The 16,953-nt window shown below is 44.3% G+C and overlaps 1 protein-coding gene across 1 annotated transcript in view; it reads right to left on the bottom strand.

The window, feature by feature from the left end:
• Positions 1-16,953, bottom strand: part of CDK5RAP2 (CDK5 regulatory subunit associated protein 2) — a 155,903-nt gene that overhangs the window by 77,278 nt on the left and 61,672 nt on the right. The window contains 3 exon segments of the mRNA XM_039866749.1: positions 2,587-2,684; positions 9,542-9,688; positions 11,980-12,156. Of these exon segments, the coding sequence (XP_039722683.1) occupies positions 2,587-2,684; positions 9,542-9,688; positions 11,980-12,156 (422 nt within the window).

Below are 16,953 nucleotides of genomic sequence, written 5' to 3'. Positions count from 1 at the left end.
GTGCCCGTGTCTGTCATCTATGCTGCCCCAACTCCAGAATCTTTTCGAGGTGTGAGGAGTTAGTGGAACAAAAGATGCTTCGCTCAGAAAGACGCAAGAGCCCTGTGCACTCCTCTTTCTGGAACGGAGTGGGGGAGGAGGCAGAAATGAGGAGTCGGAGACCCAAACTCCAAGGAGCACATGACGAGGGGCTCCGGGACCGCAGGCCAGGCGGTCAAACTGCCCGAGTTCCTGTTTCCTCCTCCGTAAAGCAGGGGTCACAGCTCTCCTTCAGGACTGTCCTGAGGATTAAATGCGATGTTATGTGGGAGAGAGCATGGCACGGTGCCTAACGCACAGCAGATGCTCAAAAAACATCATTTCCTTCCTTCCACACATCCTAACAACTGCCAAACAAAAGATAATATTTATAAACTAAAATTTCTGATTCCTGTGAGTTACAATAGTGATTCTTATCTGGAGACTGTTTTGCCACCTGGGGGACATGTGGCAGTATCTGGAGACACTGCTGGTTCTCACAACTGGGGCAGGCAAGGGCGCTACTGGCCTGTGGCGGTGAAAGCCAGGGCAGCCCCTCTTAACAAAGTGATCCAGCCCCAAACGCCAACAGTGCCGAGGGTGAGAATCCAAGTCCCGGGGAAGTGCAAACTGTACTAGTTCTCAGGACAGGCTGTGTCTCAGTAAGGACCCAGACCTGGGGGCCAAGGAGAGCTGAGCCCTGGGGGTCCGCAAGTGTGGGTAGGCGGGGAAGGAGGGGAAGAGGGAGGGAGGCCAGCCAATCTAACTGCGCAGACACATATGCTGAGGCTCAAGGTGAAAGGTGATTTACTCCAAGACGCAGAGCTGCGAGTGGCAGAGCTGGGCTTTGGACCCAGGCCTAGCTCACCCTAAATGTATTTTGACTGTGAAGGTGAACAGGAAACCTTTTAAGCCTCCTCGTCAGTCACAGGCAGACCCGCCTCGGGCCCGCCCCACATTTCTACACATTAAGGAAGAGCCTATGAAACCCAGAGCCATCCGTGATGTTGAGGGGTCTGGAGAGTAATGTGTCCACGCACAGGGCCTCTCAGCTCAGTTCTCAGAATCGAATCTGGGAGAAACCGCACACTGCAACTCCCTTTGCCGATCCCCTCTTTGAGCTTCCCACAGTACTCAACCACTCCCCCAAGTGAAAATGCCTGGCAACTGAAGGTTCTGGAAAATGCTCCCTTTCAGAGAGTGAAGCTACTCCCAGAATTTCATCAGCCTGTTTTCATTTTCCCTAAACTCATTTCAGGTTTTAAAATCTGAAAATTATCTCAGAACTTAGAAGGTTGGGGTGGGGGGGTGTGTTCATCTACAGAACATTGAACATTTCCCAAGTGCCTCCTCTATACCGGCTCCTGTGACAGGCACTAGGAGATGGAGACAAGCAAGACAGGACCCTGTGCTGAGGGAGCTCATGACCCAGACGAGGAGGCAGGTCACAAAGGTCACGAGGGCAGCTGTGAGGGCAGAAATAGAGGGGACAACTTTCCTGGGGGTGCGCGCAGGCCTCCTGACAAGGGTAACCCCCAAAAGGAAAGCTCAAGGACTCGTGGGGGACACAGCAGGGTGCGGGAACCCACGCGAGGTTAGGGACAGGAGAGCACACGGCCCGGGGAGACGTACGAAGACTTCATTATGGCTAAAGTGAAGGGCATATGAGGAGCTGATTTTTTTAAATAATTTATCTTAAAATTTATTTTAAAATAAAGGATGATTTTTTTTAAAAAAAACTTTTTATTATGGAAAACTTGAGCCACATATAAAGGAAGACAAACTGGGCTGGAAGGAGCCCCTCCCGCCTCTACCCACACCCGGCCCCAACCGCCAGGAGCCACGGCCATTCTCGTTCCCTGCCCACGTCTGCTCTGCACTGTTCTGAAATGAACCCCAGACGTCACCAGTTCACCTGTAACTATCCCAGTGTGTAGAGAGATGACTTCTTAATAGGAGACATTGCTGAGGCCAACCTATATTTACAGAGGGACCAACAGAGGCCCAGAGAGGGCCACTCGTCCGTGGACACAGAGCCCGGGCTAGAACAAGACCACCAGCCTGTAACCAACTCTCCTCACCACATCTCACGGGCACCAAATTACTTCAGCAATTCTGCAGAGACATAACTCACTCCAAGACATGAAGACTTGTCTGAGTCCCAGGATTCTGTCACGCACCACCTGTGTGACTTTGGATGAGTCACTTAACTTCTTTTTATGAAAAATAGGAATAACGTTATTACTTACCTCACTGAACAGCTGTGAGGCTCATTTGAGATAATACGTAGAAGCACTTTCTAAGTCTATATATAAAGTATTATAAAAACCTGAGTGATTATTATATTTTTACCCTAAGTTTGTTGCCAAAAGTAGACAATTCTTGACAGAAAATAGGTATATGTGATTTAAATTAGGCAATCACCCTCCAAGCACTTTAAGCTTCCTAAACAAACTTATAGGGCTTCGCAGCCTCAGAAACTACAAGCATTTATTCAAAATATGTGTGTGTGCATGTGCGTGTGTGGTCACATTCACACGCGTGTGACGTCCGACCAGAAGCCCTTACCTGTCCGAGTCCTGCAGAGATTTTACCAGGTGGGCATAGATGTCCTGCTCTTTCTTTAACACCTGAATCAGTTCTTCATATTCTAATTGTTGCTTTTCCTGGAAATGACAACGAGCATCTGACATTAGGGGAAGAATTTTGAAAGAGCACATCCTTACATTATGCAAACATATGTGGATAGTTCTGGTTTCTAAATCCAGATGAAGGTGACAGATCCCCTGTGCCAGGCTCTGGATCAGGCCACAGTCAGAGAGCACCACCTGCAGGAGGAGTGGGGAATGACCATCGCTTACCTCAGAATAAAGCTGAACGCTGTGCTTCTAACCCGAAGTAGCTGCTACGGAAGAATTCATCACAGTGAACCCCACCCGCCCTGTGTGAAACAGCCACCCCTCAGAGCGGGTCAACGTTTTCACGACACCACAAAGAATGCCCTTCCACACTTGTTCTTGTTCCAAAGAAAAGAAATTCAGAAACCAAAACCTGACAAGTATTAAGGGCGAGGGACTTCCATAAAGTAGAAGAGGTGACACATTTCACAGGCATCCCTAACAGTGACGACAGAGAAGGGAGGAAGAAGCTGGGCGACCTAGGTAAGTAACTAGCTTAACAAACCTCTACAAGGTTTAGTCTCCTTATTTATGAAGTGGGGGTGTAATGTTGTGAATCAGCATTCACAAATGTGATATTTTTGTTAAAGTTCAAATTTTGGCCTTGCCACTCACCAGTTCTGGGATCTCAGGAAGTTACTTACTGAAGCCTTGGAACTCCTACCTGTAAAATGGTGGACAATAACCACCACCTCACGGCGTTATGGAGCAGATAAAAATTTAAATTGTGTATTATAAGGAACCAGGAATCCTGAAAGAAATGGCCAGTGCCAATACTGGGTCAAGAAAACCAAGGACAATGGAAGATATGTCTACAGCATTTTTCGTGACAGAAAATAAGGAACTACTTAAACGATGATGGATATGTTAGAGGAACAGAAGAGCCAGTCTGAAAAGGCCAAATCTGGAACAATGTGAGCAGCAAAATAAATAACGATAGTAACAGATTATCGTCTACTAAATAAAATAGAATTCATGAGTCCATGCTGACATGAATCAAGGAATAAGTGGGAAGAAGGGATTTTCTTTATTCCTAATAAATGTAGAAGAAATGATAAACTTTAAAAAATCACCATTTACCATCATGATAATAAATAAATCAGCCAAGAAACATAAAAGGATGCTAAAACTGCGGGTGAAAATTTGAAGAACAGTGCCCAGCGCAGACTAGATGTTCTCTCAATGCTGGGAGAGAGACCCTGGGTTACTGGAGAGAATGAGGCGGCAAGCCGCCCTTGCATTTCTCACTGGCTTATGCTTTCTCCTGAAGTTAAGATTCTACCTAGGACAGTTCTTAACCTGATTAAAACTCAGGGGCTGGATGAACACGAAAGGGGGGAGGGGAATTACATCTTTATTTTCACTAACCTCTAACTGAAACTTAGCATCCCTTAATGATGACTTGACAGGATACCGCTATTGCTACAAACCACAGTAGTAATGTTTTCCTGCAACTGTCAATGAAAGAAATAGGTACTTTGTATATGTTGTGGATATCTCAAAATGTTTCTTATCAGTACTTCAAAACTACGGTAGTCACTATGCTCACCACTCGATCTTGTTATTTAATGCATTAATAAACAAGCACCATTTTAGTATATGTTTTAATATTTCGATGCCTAAATTTCAAAAGACTTGGTTTCCTTTATAATCCTATGCATTTAAGGGTTTTTTTCAGGCAAGAGGTCCTTGGTTTCAGCAGACTACCAAAGGGATGCAGAGGGCAAAAAACAGCTGAACCCCTGACGTGAGAGAATACGGCTATGTTCTAGTCCTGAACAAAACAAGGCAAAGGCACCACCTGCTAATTAAAGGTTTAAATAAATGCTAAACCACCAGTTTGGTCATGATAAGCCAGTCACCGAGGCGGCTAGAAATGTCAGACCTTTTTGTAAATCCTGCCACATGTCACTGGCACAAGGAGTTCCCGCATGCCTTTTGTGCACAGCGTCAGTGTCATGTGGGGTCCTCCCGGCTCCCACCTCTACACACCATGCACGAACAGAGGGTCCCAGAGAACAGACTGGGGAAGAATCCCGCAGGTATCAGGGCAAAGGGCTATCGAGTCCTCAGCTTGTCAGCCACTGTCCTGTGCTCAGTGCCTTCCGGGCATTTTCTCCTTTAATCCCCACGACAACCCGATGAGCTCAGGTGTTCCCACTCTCCCCAAATGGCACAGAGGGCCAAGTGCGTGCCCAAGGTCAGAGCGGGAGGCAGGGTGTGGACTCAGGCAGCTGGGCTCCAGGTCCACCTGCCAATGCCCCATAAAAGATACAAAGCACTGGGTGCTTTAAAAAAGAGGTAACGTCATCACCGTCAGCCACATAAAAGCCGGCCAACGGTGACATAGAAAATAAAAAAACTTACTGTTTCTCGAGCATCTAGCATGAGAGGCAGTGATGATTAGTGTGTGTGTGACCTTATCAACTGTGTGACCCTGAACAAGTTGAACAAGTTACTGTGGTTCCATGTCCTCACCTATAAATGGAGGTAATAATTCTACATATTGCATAGGGTTGCTAAGGAGATTAAAAGAGTTAATCTATACAAAATTCTCGGAAGGATGCCTGGCACGGCGTAAACACTTGCTAAATGTCAGCCATAACTATTACTCCTACGCTCCAGTGCTATGCCAGGTACTTTGCACAGATGATCTCTAATCACACCCACCCAGGCAGGTATATTAACCTTCCCACTTTTCAGATGAAGAAAACTGATTCTCTGAGAGGAGAAGTAACTTATTGGAGTCCGTTCAGCTAACTGACAGTCGGAATTTGTACGTGGAACGTACGTGCCCAACGAAACAATCCCAGCCCTGTGAACCACGCACCCTAACTGGGTCGCTGCGGGCTGGGCCTCAAGCCCTGGGGACCACCCACTGCGATGTTGGCGTCAAGGCCTGGGCTCCTGGCTCCGTGCCCCCTGCTCTTCTTTCTGGCGGCCGGTCCAAGTCTTCACCCGGTTTCTCAGGTCACCGCTGTCCTCAGCCCGCACCCTCCGACTCCCTCCTGCCCTTCCCCATCCATGGGACTCCCCTTCAGAGATCACACCCATCAGCCACCCCTTCCACAGACACACTCCAGGCACCTTATGGAACTGGCTCAGGCCAAACTCTCCCCCCGAAGCCTCCCCTGACAGAGATGCGCTCTTCCCGCTCCGTGACCCTGGTTCACTCTCACCCCGGGGCTGGTGACCCATCCACCTGTTTCCGGGACTGGGGGCTCCTCATGGGCAGTGCCTGGCACAGGTCAAACGTTGCCACAAATACTTGCTGACCTGATGATTAAACAGGGAAGGAGGGAACACAGGAACCGATATGAATCTTAAGAGCAGAGATTCCTGTGGATATTTTGCATAATGGAAGTCAGAGTGAGTCAACATCTTCCTAGAAGCAAATTGTTCACCCATGTTAAATAAATGAACTCTTCGGAGCCATTTGGGTCCATTTCATCAATCACCTAGTCCCCTGCGTTGAATCATGCCCCATTAGAATGAAGTCATTTGGCTCCCTCAGCAGAGCTGACACACCAGTGGATCTCCTCGGCACAGAGGCGGAGGGCCGGGCTGCCCAGTGCAAGATAAGGAGAAGCACCTCTGAGTGGGAGCGACCAAACCCCCACCCTGCAGCCCTCATCCTCCGCCTTCCATTCTGCCCCTCCAGACAAGAAACAACCCAGACAGGAGGCTGCTCATGCCACAGAAGACTCACGATCACCACAAATTTACTGTGTGTCCGGCTCTGCAGTTCGTTTTCCACAGCTCACCCAGCTCACCACCATTCCCCTGCTTCATCTGAGATCTGTCCCTCAGACACAAGGGCGAGTCCCTAGAAGACTCCTCTCCCCTGTTAGCCAGCCCCTGTGTCTACACTAAACCAGTACAATTCTCTCCAGGGATTCAGAAATTCAGAATGAGACATCAGAGGTCCAGGAGTCACTGGGTATGAGTCATGGCAAAGACAGAGCCCCAGAGTCATCAACTTCTATTGTCCACATGGCTGCTGCGGTCTCCCCGCCCTCACTTCCCCAATGGCTACTCAACTCTCCCTTGGCATCAGTGACGGCCTCCAGCATGTTCCCAATAAACATGATCTTCCCTTGTTGTTTTGCTCAAATATGCAATGTTTGATTCTATAGCTTGCCACCGAAAGGGTCTTAACTAAAATATACTATTTCTAATCCTCTCAGGAAATAAGCATGTAATTTCCCATTTTCTAGATTGGGAACATGAGTTTCAGAGAGATGAAGTGACCCGCCCAAGGTCACAGAGGCATTTTCTACTCTATCGTAGTTTCTTTAATGACTTGAAGGAAACGCATGTAATCTGCTGACCATAATCTGAAAAGGCAGCAGATTCGTAAAGAGAAAATTTAACGGCTCACTTCTCGATAATCAGGGCGATTTAGTGTCCTGGCAGATAGACAGTGTCTGTCTTCGTAGCTGTGTCACAGCTCTGCAACAAAGACATTTATTTTAATACTGAGGAAATTCGGCAGCCATGTCCTAACCATGTCAATAGCCAAGCTGGAAATCTCAGGCCGCGGCAAGGTAAATATGGTCAGAGTGTTTTATTCTCTGTTCTTCAATTCCCTGATCATCCAGCATTAATTCTTAGGCTCACACAATGATTAGAAGGAAAACAGACAGCCCAGAGTCAATGGAGACATCATCACAGCTTCAAGTCCTCTGTAGAAACAGGCAGAGGAGAAAACCTAAATCAACACAAAATGGCCAAGGGCACAGTAGAGAAAAATCCACGTTTTCTACGAAGAAGAATTAAAATCTGAAAAGTATACCTTTCCGGGTGTGTGGCGGGGGCAGGGACTGTGGGCTGCAACAGTTTGGATTTCTTAAGCCGATACCTAGAAATCTACAACTCTTAAATGATAATTTTATAATTCTTTATCCACAATTTGCAATTAGTCTTGCAGAACAGAATTAAGACCCTTGCAGAACAGAATTAAGACCCTTAAGAGATATTTTGCACAGTAATTTAAACATCATCAGGATCTAAATATAACCGAAATGCCCATGAAATGACTTTACGCTTGTGGTTACATGAAAGCGCAGACACCGCCCAGCATCACAAACTAAAAGTGGTGAGGACAGTCGAGCCAGTGAGATTCAATTTTGAAACACTTGGCCTGTTCAATAAATTTATAAACATTCTGTTCGACACTGAGACACTTTTTACATGACTAAAACATGACTCAAAATAGTCAAGTTTAAATATATTCAAAGGAGTGAAGATCTGTCCACCTAAGCAGACTGCGCCTTACTACTACAGGCTGCATCTTAGCGCCCCACTAAATTTGGTCACAGTCAAACAACTATATGTAAGTTAGAATCACTAAATTTCAGCCCTATGAAATTTAGTCATCAGAGTTGCCCTAGGTCACTCAGGTGAAGTGACAGAGCCAAAAGAGGAAGCCAGGCCTCCTGACTTCCGGCCTGGCCCCCAGGCTCCACTCACTTATGCTGACATCTTACTCCAGAGGCACAGAAAAACGAAGACCCACAAATGGGCGGACTTAAGAAAGAGCTTCCAGTGTTCAGCCAATGGAGCCCCCGGCCCAAGGCTAACGCTGAGTGACACTGAGTGACGCTGAGTGACGCACAGTGCATGGCTGGAACTGGTGCTACATCCCGAACTACTTCTACGCCAGTTGTAAAATAACCCCTGACCCACCCACCCGGACCAGCCCAGCCACGCCAGCTCCTCCCCGCAGAGTCCGAGAGACCTCTCCAGGACCCAGTCACTACAGGGTTGGTGCCTGGCATAAGAGCAGGCCTCCGGGGCCCTGCTCCAGCCCTACCGCCTGAGTCTGTTCCAATGGCCGTACCCATGCTGCACTGGTTAATTATTCTGAGAATCACCCTTCATGAGACAAGTCGTGAGCAGAGCTGTTCATCAGAGAACTAATTTGCATAAGAGTTCTCTGTCTTCTGAATGTATAAACTTAATTAAGGACAAGTTTTAAAAAAAAAAAAAAAACAAAACTTAGCCTAGAGTGAATTCCTTTCCTTTCCCGTATCTGGCTGCCCAAACTCTACGCATCTCTCACAAACTAAGAGGATCATTCATTCACTCAACACACGTTTACTGAGCCACGCACTAGGCTCGGCACCAGGATTCAAACGTGAGATGCCCTGGAGTGAGGGGAAAGCAGAAAGGTGGATCCCGTAATGTCAACACTATGATGAAGTGCTACGATGGACAGGCACGCGAAGTGCTGTGCACCAGAGAGGAAGAGTTGTCACTAAGCGGGTTCAGGGAAGGTGCCACAGAGGAGGTGACACTCGAGTGGCATGTAGGGAGGTTCAGGAGTCACCAGGTAAACAAGGAAGGAAAAGGTATTCCAGGCAGATGGAACGGCATGTGCAAAGGCGCAGAAAGGCATAAATGTGACATTGGCAGGAGTCCACAGAAGTGAGCTGCTGTCAGCGATGATGGGGCACCAAAGAAAATAAGAGGGGAAAGAGAACTTGGGGCCAGACCAGGAAGCGCCTGCTGTGCCCTTTTTTCCATGCATTTGAACAGAAAAGTTTTCTTAACACGAGATTACGCAGTTCTTGAGAGGTGAACCCTGGGAGAGCAAATATGAGGCTCGCCTCTTAACGAGCTGTGGTTTCTCAGTCTGCTGTGCAGTGAGTGCAAACACCAGAGCTCAGCTGTGGGACACTAATCTGTAAGGAGCACAGACGAAGACCCCCACCTCTCACCTGCTGTAAGCTCAATTATCAGCACAATGGCATCTGAGGATCTCTAGATCAAAGGAATTACCAAATATCTGTCAGAAAAGAATATGAATTCGCATGCGAACGTCCAATTTCAGTCACGCTTACCTCGGAGAAGATGCTTTTGCTGCCTGGTGACTGTTGAGCAGAGCACTTTTCCGTTATTAAGTCTTCACTCCTGAACTTGAGATCCTCCGCAGTCATTAAATAACGATTCTGCTGCTGTATTGCTTCTGAATCTTTTTCACTGAATTTCTAACGAAAAAATAAATAAATCATAGGAAGTTTCTATCAAGAAAAAAATATTAAGAGATTTTTCTCACTCTTTAAGGGAATATATTTTATTTTTTTCTTCGCAATATCCATATGTCCTCTAAGTATTTTCTTTCCATCACGCCAAGAAATTAGGCAATTAAAAAACTGTAATGCACTCCGTCTACGCGTTACCACAGCGAGGAGAGCAGCATGCCCGCACGCAAACCTTCCTTCTCGCCGCTGCCATGACAGCTCCCCCGTGGGTGTGACGAAGCAAGCTCAGGTTCTGGCCGCTTGGGGTTAGGCCCCAATCCTGAGCTCCCTTGGCCAGGGTGTCACCCCTGGATCTGTTTCCCATCCTACAAGGTTATTGCAGTGATTGGAGAGATTGTCTGTCACAACTCAACAAAATACAGTCTCTCCTGAAACATTACAGATTTGACAAAACATGAACCACCCATCTCTCTGAGGAGATCTGACTCGCAGGAAGAAAAAGGAAAGACTGCAGAGACCACTTTGGGATCTGATCACATATGAAAGGCTCCTTCACAATGATGCAAATACAGCCCTTTGTATGTGCACCCATATTCTCCTTTCTCTAGAAGTCTTTCAGATCTTCTCCTTGCCCGGGTTCTGAAATTTCATAAAGACATGCATGGGACTATAGGTCTCTTTTCGCTCATTGTGCTAGGCACAGAGCAGGCCCATTCAATGCAGAGTTATCTATCCTTCTAATGGGGAAATTTTCTATTACTTTGAAAATTTCCTTCCCTATGCTTTGTCTCTTCTATCTTTCTGGAACTCCTGTCAGTCATATATTGGAGCTCTCCAATCAAGCCTCGAATTTCTTCGTTTCTCTCCCATTTTCCCATCTTTTTGCTTGTTTAATTCTATTTTCTGGAAGCTTTACTCAAATTTACCGTCCAACTCGTTTAACTCTTTTAAATCTATAATCATACTTCCAATTTCCAATAGGTCATTCTTCTTTTCCAAACATCTTTTTATCAGATCCTGACCTTATTTCTTATCTGAAGTTGTCAGTGTTGAGTTTGTTGAAAAGCTGTGTAGTTTCCTTCCCATCCTCCACTGTTTCTATTACCTCTTGTGTGACTTTGCTCTGTCTGCTTTGGCCTTTATATTTCCTCTTAGACACTTTTCTCCTGTTTCGGGAACCCAAGGCATGCCACTACTTTTAAGAGTATAAAAGCGCCCAGAGCTCTTTGAGTGTGGAGAGGGCCTATCAGCGGCAGCCTCACTGTGAGATAGCCAGGTGGGGACTCAGCTGTTTCGTTAAAGGGCCCCCAACTGTCAGCATCTTTCGGTCTTTTCTTGGAGGAATCCCACGGCTGGATGCGCACACGTTTTCCTCCTCGTTTTCACTGAAAAGATCCACTCCTGCTTTCAGATGCACCTGATGATCCCCAGGCCAGAGCCTCTCTGATTTAAGGTCACCAGAGAGTAAAGCTCCCGTTTCCTGCTAGTAAAGAGAAAAAGGCCACCTAATTGCCCAGCATCCGGCCGAATCTCCTGTTTACAAAGGCAGCAGACACCTCCACTGCCTGCCGAGCATTCTGGATCCCGCAGGATGAATCGGCTTGCTCCTTGTTAGCTTTTCATCCCAAAGGCATGAGCCAGAATGTGCAGAAAGTGGAATCCTGTGTAGTTTCCACTTGCCCATCCACTTATCATACAAACAGCAACCTACTGTGGTACCACCCCCTTCCTAGTCCTGTGGGTTTGTATCTTTTTACCCCTTCGCTGCATGTTAATGAGGCCTCAGCAGGAAGCAGAGTTAAATACGCATGTTGAATCTATTACAGCTACCTGTAAGTCTGAGCTGAATCAAAAATTCACCACACGATCTCACGAGAAGATATTCCAAAACAAAAAGGATGAGTGAGCGGGAAAGTACAGTGATATGAAAGGGCAAAGCACAAAGAAGGAACGGCAAGTACTGACGGCAGAGGGACCCCAGTGAAGCGAGATGACTCGAGAGCAAAACAAGTCAGGGCCTGAAAGGGACCTGCCAGTTCCCAGTCATGTGACCCAGGATAGGTTCCTTCCCTCTGCTGAGCTTCTATTCCTCCAAACTCACTACCATCCTGGTGGCTGAGGCCCAAATGACACAGGGAAAGCCCTGAAGTGCTCTGATAGATGCCAGTTAAGACGATAATCATTTTTGCCATCCTTATTTTTTACATCAGCGTTCCTTCGAAAGAGTTAAAAACAAACAAAAAAAAAACTATGTCGAGACAAAAGATTTAAATACAAAGGAAAAAACATTTTGGTACCTGAAGCAACAAGTCCTGGTCCTCTTGGTTGGTGCTTTCTGCTAGACGTCTGATCACCTGCCCTTGCCTGTGCAATTTTTGATAGCTTTCACTCAACAGACCCTTGTAACGATTCTCCACTGCTTTCTCTCTTTCATTCACTTCGTTGCGTAATTTCTCAACTTCGTTTCTAAGATCCTAGAAGAAAAAAACGAAATTTACTTGACAAAAATTTTAAGGTACTAATCTCTCACCTGTTTACCTTACTGCTGTATGACAGCAAGCTCGTAGATGAATTTAACGAATGTGTACTTCCTTCTCATTTAAAGTCTTATGAAAACCAACTTTAAGAATAAGCTAAAATTTGAATTTACACAGATATTTATCACAACATTATTTTTAATTCTGAAAAACCAGAAAGAAACTAAATATTCAACAATAGAAAATTAAAAAAAAGATTATGACATGAAAAAATGCACAATTATGAGTTAAAGCAAACCAGGATACTGTATAATATGCTGATTGTTTTCTAAATGTTCAAACAAAATGTTGTCAAGGCTATGGGAGAACACATCGAAATAATAACAATAAGACCCTTTTTAGACTTCTGATTTCCAGAACTATAAAAAAAAGTGTGTTGTTAAGCCACCACGGTCATGGTACTTTGTTACAGCAGCAATAGAAAACCAATACAACTACTTTTGGTGAATTCTTAGTGTGTCTTTCCTGTATGACCAATACCCCAAGGTAACTAGATGATGAAAAGTAATTATTTCTCTATAAAAGTATTCAGCTATAAATGAAGAAGGAATGAGGAGATTAAATTATCACCATTTTGCAAACGGTTATCAATGGCAAGTAACATCACAAAAATGGGAATTATCAAATATTCTGTATCTTCTATTGGAAGTACAAACAACCTATAATGTAAATCTTGCCAAAAATTAAACCTGAATTTGATCATGCATCTTATCTACCTACCAGTTTACTAGAAAAAGAGTCAGCAGAGAAACAAATGACATTACAAAAACACAACAAGCAAAATCCGGAATGTGAAAAACTATAAAGAACAAAGACCTAATTTATTCAACAAATAAATTTTAAGGGGAGAAAAGGAGGGAGAACTTGTGGATCGAATAACAATTAAGAAAGTTAAGGACAGTTAGTGTGAATTCATGAATTCATACTGATTCCGGAGTTCATTCTAGTCTTCCCTAACTTCCTTAATATATATGTACAGACACACACTCTCACATAGTTGGACATAGAAATATAAATATGTGTATGTATGTATCAGTATATGAATACATTTATTTCTAAGCTCTGTCCCCTGACAAAGGTCTAGAAGTAATGACACTCCGGTATAATGAGGACATCTGTCATTCGAACCTCGGTTTCCAAATATTCTTCTTAAATAAAAGGGGTTTTTAAAGAAATGGTTGATTCCAGGACTGGGGTTAAAAAAAAAAAAGATGAGTGGAGGACAACTTTGATCCTAGAAAGTAAGTGCTCAAAAAATGATGGGGCATGTTGAAACAACACAGGAATCAATCTGAAGGAGATTCCAATGTCTGAATCTGGGGCAGTCTGAGCAACAAAATAAATCACGATGATAATGGCTTACTTACAACAGTGGTCCCCAACTTTTTGGCACAAGGGACCGGTGCTCCTATGAGAATCTAATGCCTGACGATCTGAGGTGGAGCTGAGGCGGTGATGCCAGCGCTGGGGAGCGGCTGCAGATACAGATGAAGCTTCGCTTGCTCACCTGCCACTCACCTCTTTCTGTGAGCCCGGTTCCTAACTGGCCACAGACCGGTACCAGTCCACAGCCTGGGGGTTGGGGAAACTGGGTGAAGGATATATAGGAACTCTCTATATTATTCTTTCCTCTATGTCTAAAATTATTTCAAAATAAAAAGTTTCTTAAAGAGATATATCAATCAATATAATGTGTATGCCTTGTCTGGATCATAAATTGAACAAACTGTTTAAGACAATTTTTAAATGAAACAATCAGGAAATCTAAAAGTCAATTTGCTATTTGGTAATACTGACTGAACTTTCTGAAGTAAAAATGGTATTTTTTTTTAATATACTGAAAACTTGATAAAATAACATGTCTGGGAGATGCTTAAAATATTTCAGTGTTGAAAGGGAGGGAGATGGGGGAGAGCATGGATGAAACAAGGTTAGTTATGAGTTTGATTGCTGAAGCTAGGTGACAAGTACACAGAGGTTGATTCTTTCTCCTTCTGTGTATATTTGAAATTCCATAATAGTTTAAAAAAAAAATCACTAAAAACTTGGAAGAAATACCAAAACATGAGATCACAGATGAGTTTTTAATGACGTTATTTTTCTCAATTTTTAATATATTTTATACTAAGTATAGACTATATTCATAATGGGAGGTAAAGTAAACATTTTTAAAGTAACGTTTTGTCAAAAAAAACAAACCACTTTAAAATGAAATGTTTTTTTTCCCCTTGGGCAAACAGATGATGATAAGATTGCCCTAAACCTTTAATCTAAAACAACTGGACCAAGAACCTATCATGCATTGTAAATGTCAGTAAATAGAAATTCAATTCTAGAGAGAGGAAAGCTTTTTTTTATCATACAAATAATACTAAAGCAACATTACCAGAATTCTAAAGTTAAAGAATAAGAACATTCTCCCACAATACAGTCTTGCCAACAAATTAAACCATTTTCAAACTGTAGATTTTCATATTGGTCCTTGTCTACCTACGGCCATAATTTTTATAGAATTTTAAATTTGGTCTGGCTTTTTTCACATTTTACTTTATTTCATTATACCACAACCTACAAAGAGCACATAGCAACTGAATAATGATGATACAAAAAGAACAAACCTTTAAGAGTCAAGAGAAGAGTTATTTTTAAAAAAGTAGAAAAGTCTACAAAGCTGCTACACCTGGGTGTAAAACTGGGCTTTTTCTCAATTCTAGTCCAAGGGAAAGGCTAGATGTGGTCACTAGGCAATGCTCAGGGAAAGATACCACATGACCTTCATACTTCTCCATTTCATTGAGTATAACATAACTCACTTATCTATCTCCCTACTGTCTCAGACCATTTGTTCTTACAGATAATACAGCAAAAACTAGCTCTGTGCATAAAGGTTTTTTCCTGACTTTTGATTTCTCACCAGTGCTGATATTTTCTTAAATGTTTGTTAATTGGTATGAAATGGTTCTTTGCAAGAGTCTACATTTGCATTTCTTTGATTGGCACCATGTTTCCATATATTTGACAACCGTTTGGATTTCTCCTTGTGCAAATTGCCTGGCCATTAATAAAAATACTTTCCAGGATGGTTCTAATTGAAAAGTTGATCTCTCAAGAATCACCCACGGTGTGCCCACACAAACACACACACACAAACTCACTGCCCCCTATCTCAGAAAAGCCACTAACGCAAAGTCCATCTGTCTTACTGATGCTATTATAGACATGAGGTAGATTATGAGGGTTCACCTTTCAAAACTTTCGTTATTTATTTATTTATTTATTTTTTGCCTTCCTGTGTTCTGTGAGCTGTCACGGACCAGAACGAGAACATGCACCAGGGCAGAGCTGCTGCGGCTGAGCAGCGGGCAGTGGAGTGAGGACCTGGGAGCACCCACACCTGGGTTACATGGGTAATAAAAGCCACGGTGTGTCAAATGGCTACTATTGTGCCAGGCACTGGGCGAGGCGCTTTATATGAAGTCACGTGAGGCCCTCCTCCACCTGCGCCCCCCACTACCTCGCCAACGTCTCCTCCTGCTGCTCTCCCATCAACCTGTTCTGCTCTGGCAACCTGCCTGTCTTGCTGTTTCTCTTACACGCCACAGATACTCCCAGCTCAAGACCTTTACGCTTGCTGCTCTCTCTGCCTGGAACGTTTCTCCAGGATGCTGCCTCATTTCCACCAAGTTTGTGCTCAAATGTCACCGCGGTCCAGTTTTCCCTGACCGTCCCTCATAAAATCACCAGCACTAGCCCCGCCACAACCTCCCTCTCCACACTCCTTCCTTTCATGATTCTTCCTGATAGCATCTTTGAATGTAGTATTTAATCTATGGATTTTGTTTGTAGTCTCCCGCCAACAGAATGTAAGTTCCACGAGGGCAGGGATTTTTTTGTATTTTGTTTACTGCTGTATCTCCAGCACCTAAAATGGTACCTCGCACATAGCAGGCACTCATGGCAAAATAAAGATAGCTATAAATTATTTGACCTTCTTCCCACTAAGAAGTGTGGAGTTTATGTCCCTCCTAACTATAATCTAGGCAAGGCAGTATCTATTGTGACCAATAGAATATAGCAGAAGTGACACTGCCAGTTTCTGGGTCCTGGCTTTAAGAAACTGGCAGCTTCTAACTCTTGTCTCTTGCAACACACTCTCTGGGAGATAAGTCACACATCTAAGGAAGTAAGACTACCCTAACACTACCATGCTGGAGAGGCCACACATGCTCCAGTTGACAATCCTAGCTGTGCTTAGCATTCCAGCCATCCCCCAAAAGGCACTAGACATGGGAGTGAAGAGTCACAATCCCTCCAGACCAGCCCATTCACCAGTTAATACCATGAGTGACCTGGACCATACAGAGCAGAAAACCACCCAGCTGAGCCCTATCCAAATCCCGGACCCACGAAAATCATGAGATATGATAAAATGATTACTGTTTTAAGATACAAAGTTTTGGGGTTATTTGTTATGTGGCAGAACAGCAGCTAATAAACATCTGTTGGATGGATGGATGGATGGACGGACGGACGGACGGACACACGCACGCACGGACGGAGATGGGATTGCTCTCATTCTGAATGAGGAAACAGGCTCACACAGGTGATTTATCTAAGATCGCAGTCACTAAGGGACAGCACCTGCCTAATTCTAGGTGTTTCTGATTCCAAGCCTCTTGGCTCACTTCCACACTGTGACAAGGGTTTGGATTTCTTTTGCAATGATCCCAATCC

The sequence above is a fragment of the Pteropus medius genome, unplaced genomic scaffold (assembly GCF_902729225.1).
Source record: "Pteropus medius unplaced genomic scaffold, Ma_sr-lr_union100, whole genome shotgun sequence".
In the NCBI taxonomy this organism is placed as follows: domain Eukaryota; kingdom Metazoa; phylum Chordata; class Mammalia; order Chiroptera; family Pteropodidae; genus Pteropus; species Pteropus medius.
This window is presented reverse-complemented; position numbering and strand designations above follow the sequence as displayed.